Raw genomic sequence first — 6,943 nt, forward strand, 5'->3', positions numbered from 1 at the left:
AAAAAAAAAAAAAAAAAAATTGACCCTTTTTTTTTGTTTACCTCCTGACGCTTCGTTTACCGAAATAAGTGTACGTACATGCCACTGCGTGAGGATACTTGCCTTTAGGGGTAGACCGCGGAGGGGGGGGTATACCCAAGCGCGAGCTCTCGGTCCACATGAGCAAGAGTAGGCGCAGACACATGTATTCAACGACGCGAACAATGCACAGAATAACACTGTTCAGTGCAGAAAATTTAACTGCCGCCACAGACAGGGAAAGGTGAAGTAAACTTAAGACCGAAAGTTTCCCCCCCCCCAAAAAAACAAAAAAACAAAAAGGAGGCACCCCGAAAGAGGAAAAGCATAACTTGCATTTGTATATGTTCGTGGAAGACCCGACATCCGCACGCAAAGCAGATAGTACACATCAGTACGAACGACATAGAAGGTGGGTGGAAGTGTATAGGAAAGATAAAGGGAACAGACGACGGGGAAAAGGACAGACAGGTGCCAAGCGCTAGGGGGAGGGGCACACAAGGGCGAAGTAGGAAGCAAAATAGGAGGCAAAATAGGAGGCAAAATTGAAAGCAAAATAGGAGGCAAATTTGAAAGCGAAAGCGAAAGCAAAGGCGAGAGAAAGAATCGCCACCACGCAGCTCGCCTCTGAGGGAGAAAGAGCGCGCTGCCGCTGTAAGCACAGTTAGGGAGCCTCACCCCAAGATGGAGGCCTCCAAGATGGAGGCCTCCAGGAAGGACCCCCCCACGAAGGACCTCCCCATGAAAGACATCCCCATGAAGGACCTCCCCACGAGGGACCTCCCCACGAAGGACCTCCCCACGAGGGACCTGCACGCCACGTACGACAAAATAAAGTACGAGTTCTCCGACGTGAAGTACACTGTGAATAATGGGAAGATGGAAATTCTTCACGGAATAAAGGGTATCCTGCTGCCCCAAACGATAACAGTGATAATGGGTCCCAGCGGAAGCGGGAAGACAACGCTGCTGAATATTCTCTCCATGAAAGTGACGGAAGGTGTGGAGGGAAATTTTCTCATAAACGATACCAATAGGAATAAAAATATAAAGAGTTACATGGGGTATGTCCTACAGGATGATTACTTCTTCTCAAGATTAACAGTATATGAAACGATAGAGTTTACTGCCAAATTGAAATTAGACATTAGAGACAAAAGTAAGTTACGCCAATTGGTGCATTCTGTATTGGAGATAATGAGTCTAACTCATGTAAAGGACACCATAGTGGGGGATGCATTTGTAAGGGGAATAAGTGGAGGACAAAGAAAAAGACTCTCCATTGCAAATGAAATTTTGTCGAATCCACCTTTGCTTCTCATGGATGAACCGACTAGCGGATTAGACTCATCATCAGCCTTGTCTCTAGTAGAGTGCATCCAGAGAATAGCCACTATTTCGAATACTACCATCATATCGTCTCTTCATCAACCGAGTAGTCAAGTATTCGGAAAATTCGATAGACTCATAGCAATAACAAACGGGTACATAATATATCATGGGAAGACAACTCACCTGAATAAGTATTTAAAAAAAGTTGGGTTTATTTGTCCGTATGGATGGAATGTCGCAGACTACCTCATGGATGTGCTATGCAACATAAATTTCGAATCCATCCTGCTAGAGAATTACAATAAGTATCTTCGCTATGACAAAGACGTAGGGTACTACATGGATATCGATTCTATTGATAATAAAGTGATTCATGATGATTACGATTCTTTGTTGGCGAAGGAAATGAAGGAGAGTAAGGGACCACAAAGTAGTGACAACTCAGCACTTGGGGTTCGGAAAAAATCTTCAAATATTTCAATACAAGAAATAACCAATGCAAGGGAACAAGATTTGGAAAAGCTCAAAGCAGTCGAGGTGTTAATCTCTTTGCAAGAAAAAAAGACACCATATATTAGGCAAAACTTTTTTCTCCTCACACGAGGATTAAAAAAAATAATAATAGATGAAATAACCATAGTGAAGGTAATCGACTTGGTTGTCATCCTAACCTTGTTTGGCTTTCTTTGGTTAAAAGCTTTTAAGGAGGACACGGAAGATGGGATCATTGACACCATTGGGGCGATTTTTTTTATTCTCTCCTACTGGACATTTTATCCGGCCTACCTCTCATTGTACTCCTTCCCCTCAGAGAGAGAAGTCATAGCCAAGGAGAGGAATATGAAGACGTTTCAAGTGAGTAACTACTTTTTTTCCAAGCTCTTTGCAGAGTTCATTTTTTTCTTCACTTTAATTGCCTTTTGGATTCTAATCACGCATCTTATTTTGTATGGGACGCTTAAATTTGGAGTCTACGTAAGTTACGCCTTCGTCACTTTATTAAACGCTTTAATTAGTAGCTCCCTGGGGTATTTCATATCTACTCTATTTGATAATTTCAGCAAGGCTGTTAGTTTCCTTTCTGTCGTTTTGCTGACCATGACGCTCACCAATGGGTTCTATATCGAGATAGCGAAATTGCAAGTACCTTTTAGATACCTGCAGTGGTTGTCTTACCAGACATACTCCGCGTCAGTGCTAGCCAAAATCAAGTTCGATGAGGCGCTTATCAAATGTTCTAATGAAAACTTCTCTCCTCTGTGCCTAAGCCAGGGCTTCTTCCCGGGCAAGGTCATCATAGAGAAGCGGTTTGCCACGCTGCACATTTGGCACTCCGTCTTCATCCTCGTCAGCTTCTACGTGGTGATCAAGGCGGCGACGTACGTGTCGCTGCGCTGGTCCCACGCGCTCAGGATGAAGTGACGGGTGCAGCGGTTGGAGCGCCTATCTACTGGAGTGCCTATCGAGGGGGAGACCCAAGCGGACGAACTTTGCGAGCCATCTTTGCAGGCGAAACGGAACGGGCGCGTCGTTATTTCCTCTCCCTTTTTGAAAGCGCGGGTTTATTTCGCCGTTTGGCCGCGTGGCCTGGCGATGCTGCGTACCTCTGCTGTGTGATTATTCCGCCGCGCCCTACTGGGTGCACTTCCCCTTTTTTGTATGCGAAGCTGGGCTCTTGCGCACCCCATCGTATGTGTTATGCCCACTGCGCGAATCTCCCTACGCAGCTGTAGCGTGCCCCCATTTTTTCTCTCCCCCCCATCCTCTCTCCCTTGGGGAGTGCAAATAACTGAATCGCCACGGTGTTTTTAAGAAGACACCCGGTGTGCGAACTTGCCATAAAAAGGGGACTACACACATAGACATGTGATCCTTCCTACTTCCCTTGGGAGTTTCCCCGTTTTCACTTAAAAAGGAAGTGCAACGCAGTGAGACGTGATTCCTGAGACTCCTCAAAAGAAGAAGCGCGCACGGGGAAAAGTGCACACAAGCGCGTTGGCACAGGGAGTAGAGGAAAAAGCTCTACTGAACCCCCCTAATGGGTGAGAAGGAGCCCCACTTTTTGCAAAGACGGGACAAACATCGGCAAGCGGTAGCAGTCAGTCTCGCTTTGTCCAACCTGTGTGTGTTTTTTTTTTCCCTCTCGCTTTTTCTCCGTACTTTTCTGCCCCCTTTTTCTCCGTACTTTTCTGCCGCCTTTTCTCCCTACTTTTTTGCCTCCTTTTTCTCCCTACTTTTCTGCCGCTTTTCCTCCTTACTTTTCTGCCTCCTTTTTGTGCCGCCTTTTATCCTTGCCCCCCCGCACGCATGTCGCAAATCGTGTACCTGGACGAAGAGAAAACGAGGGGGAGGTATACCTACCCGAATGGGAACGTGTACGTCGGCGATTTTAAGAACGAGAAGTTTCACGGAAAAGGTGGGCCAAAGGGCTGTAGGGAGATGCCACGTCTCTCTTGAAAGGGAAACATAAAAAAAAAGGAGTGAATTTGCACATGGTTCATTTATATGTGTGCTTCGATTTTTCTCTCCCCAAACGGTACCTCTGCTACTTTTCCCACCGTTCTCGTGGAGATATAGGTACCCTAGCCTTTAAAGACAAAGGAGAGTACAGAGGGACCTGGGAGAACGGCAAACTTGTTCGGGGCGAGTACTACTACAGTGACGGATTGGAGTATGAGGAGCGGTGGAAATACCTCGTGGACTCTCCCTATTTCTTTAACGAAGAAATTAACAAGGACGAAATTATTTTAAAAGAAGAAAAAACGAATGCCTTCTTGGGTGATGTTTACGACATAGGTACGAGTGCGCGTCGGCATGTGTGGATGCGCGTCAGCGTGTGTGAGTGCGTGCCAGCATGTGTGGCTGGGGGAAGGATGGTGAGTCCATTAGCTCTCCCTGCATTTGTGTGCATTTTTTTTTTTTTTGTCCAGCCATTCGCGAATGTGTGCATGAAAGAAAGCTTGCCCGTGTGCGTTTTTTTTTTCTTTGTCCAGCCATGCATGGGAGTGTGTGCACACGCACGCGTACGTGTAGGTGCGTATAGGTACGTGTAGGTGCGTATAGGCACATGTGGGTACATGTAGATACATGTGGGTGCGTATAGGTACATACAGGTGCGTGTAGGAACATGTGCGTACTTATCCCCACAGCGCTGCGCCTTTTTTTTTTTGTTGGCCCCCTCGTTCTCCCCCCCATAGGCGACGGGTACTGCAAAGTTAAGGAGAGTCTCGTGTACAGTTTTGCAGATGACAAGGTAGTTAGGCAGGTGAACGAACGAGAGAAGAGTTGGATCGAAAACCACTGCTCCAAGTGTTAGGAAAAGGCGAGCGGCTGCACGTAGAGGGAGAGAACAACCTTTTTTTCTCCCGGTGCCTGGACACCATCAGCAGTGCCCCAGCTCGGGCACACTCCATCCGAGGCGAAGCTCCTCCCGCAGCTCCTCCCGCAGCTCCTCCCGCAGCTGTTCTGGCCGCTCCTCTCGCCGCTGTTCTGACCGCTCCTCCAGCCGCTCCCCCCCCGAGATGATCGACTACTACCATTGCTACACGAAAAAAAGGAGCGAAGTAGGGCAGCCGTGTGGGTTCACCAAATCGAAGAGTCAAGTAGTAGGACGAATTGAACCAAACAAAGAGTTGCAAAAAAAATATATGCTGAAGGAAAACATATACTACAGTGATGAAAATGTAAAAAAACAGAGTGAGTGTTATGTAAATATAGAAAGTGTTAAGTTACTAAATAAATTTTTTTATCACAATGAAGGAGGATGGACCAAAGATATAGATATCAGTGATCAACAAAATAAAATAAAATATGTGAAAAGATTAGACAAGGATATAAATACAATTAACAGTGTAAAAACCCTAATGAATGAAACGACAAGAATTATTAACAAAAATAATAGCATAGGTATTTACAAAGAATATTTTCAAGATGAGGAACAGACTGAGGAGGAGTTCAAAATAAAATCTATGTTAGTCATTAAGGATAAGAATAGAAAATACTGCAGGTATGTTACTTCCATTAAGTGGTCAACTGATAGTACACATAAGCTAGCCATCTCCTACTGTGTTAATAATTATAAACAAATTTTAAGTGACTCTCCAAAAAATTGTTTACTTTATAACTTAAATGAGATTAATAATCCGTATCAAATTTTATTCTCCAAAACGTTTATAAAATGTTTGAGGTTTAATCACAAGAATTCGGATTTGCTCTTGGCTGGTTCTTATGACGGGACGGTCAACCTGTGGGATCTACGTAAGAAAAATACTCTATGTGAGTCTTCTTCCAATCATGCTAGTCACAAAAATATCGTCCAAGACGTTATATGGTTACAAACGAAGACCAACAATCACTGCCTATCTGTATCAAATGATGGGCTCTGTCTACTCTGGGACATACGCAATTTTACTGAGCATATTGAATCCTTTTCTTTGCACAAGGACAGTGGTGAGGTTTGCCAGCTCGTGGAGACCTCCAATTTGGACTCCTCATCTCTTAAGAACTCTCATGGGGGCGTGGACATTAGTCAATTCCTTACTCACACTGAGCGCCTCCCTGGGACGGCTGCCTCTGGGGGGGCCAATCAGGCCTTCCCCCCAACCGGAAAAGGCAGCGGGGGGGGAGCAGCAGGGGCGGCAGTAGCAGGGGGAGCAGTAGCAGGGGGAGCAGTAGCAACCGCAGAAGTAGCAGCCGGGCTAACCGCAGCCGGGGCGGACTCGATGGGCGTGGCCCCCCCCTCCGGCAACCTCTGCTACAGCGCCAACTGCCTGGAGTGGAACTTAGAGGCGGGGCCCTCCAAAATACTCGTGGGCACAGACGAAGGATACGTCCTATCCCTATCGAAAAGACAAGCCAAAAATATGGAGATGATCCAAAAGTATGGAGCATCAAACGAAAAGCATTTATCCGCCATTACCAGCATCAAAAGAATCCCAATCAATTTGAAGTATTTCCTCTCCACAGATAAATGGGGTTTTAACATATGGTCTGAAGATATTAAATTTCCAATAATTTCCAATTATTACGATGAGAGTGTCATTAACAAAGGTCTATGGATTAGAGACTCTTCTTTCTTCATCTTGACAAGGAAGGATGGCTACCTGGATTTATGGAATCTACTGTACAACTACAATGAACCCATTATTCAGCACAAAATTTGCAACTGCTCTGTCACAGAAATAGATGCACATCTCAATAATAAATATATTTCTGTCGGGAATGAACAGGGAGATACTCACATATTAAAGTTGGGGTGTACTTTCTGTAGGAACAGCAGTGAGGAGAAGAATGCGCTGGATGAGCTGTTCGAGAGGGAGTCGAAGAGGGAAAAGAATTTGGAGTACATTCGGAAGCAGCTCAACTGTTTTCGAAGGAAACGCGAGTGCCTCAACATCCAGGATGTGTGCATATCGGATGACGTGGTGCAGGAGACGCAGCGCGAGTACGAGTCTGTGTTGTGAGCAGAGGGTTGCCAGGGAAGACTGCCATTGGGGAAAAAGCGGAGAAAAAAAGGGGGAAAAAGGGGGAAAAAGGGGGAAAAAAGAGGGCAAAAAAAGGAGAAAAAAGAGGAGAAAAAGAGGAGAAAAGAAGA

At 45.5% G+C, this 6,943-nt stretch overlaps 2 protein-coding genes across 2 annotated transcripts in view; one reads left to right on the forward strand and one right to left on the reverse strand.

Annotated features, from left to right (window-relative positions):
- Window positions 1–1,433, reverse strand: part of PCYB_133200 (ABC transporter) — a gene marked incomplete at both ends in the record, with an annotated part of 3,894 nt that extends 2,461 nt beyond the window's left edge. Inside the window, one exon of the mRNA XM_004224345.1 lies at window positions 1,328–1,433. Within this exon, the coding sequence (XP_004224393.1) occupies window positions 1,328–1,433 (106 nt within the window). The remainder of the gene's footprint in view (window positions 1–1,327) is intronic.
- Window positions 1,434–3,657: 2,224 nt separating this feature from the next.
- PCYB_133210 (dynein-associated protein) lies at window positions 3,658–6,812 on the forward strand (the record flags this gene model as incomplete). Its single annotated transcript, XM_004224346.1, has 4 exons — window positions 3,658–3,766; window positions 3,922–4,146; window positions 4,548–4,603; window positions 4,872–6,812. 4 exons carry the CDS (start codon window positions 3,658–3,660, stop codon window positions 6,810–6,812), a joined length of 2,331 nt encoding a protein of 776 aa, XP_004224394.1.
- Window positions 6,813–6,943: the final 131 nt, after the last annotated feature.

Source organism: Plasmodium cynomolgi, chromosome 13, assembly GCF_000321355.1.
Source record: "Plasmodium cynomolgi strain B DNA, chromosome 13, whole genome shotgun sequence".
NCBI lineage: Eukaryota > Apicomplexa > Aconoidasida > Haemosporida > Plasmodiidae > Plasmodium > Plasmodium cynomolgi.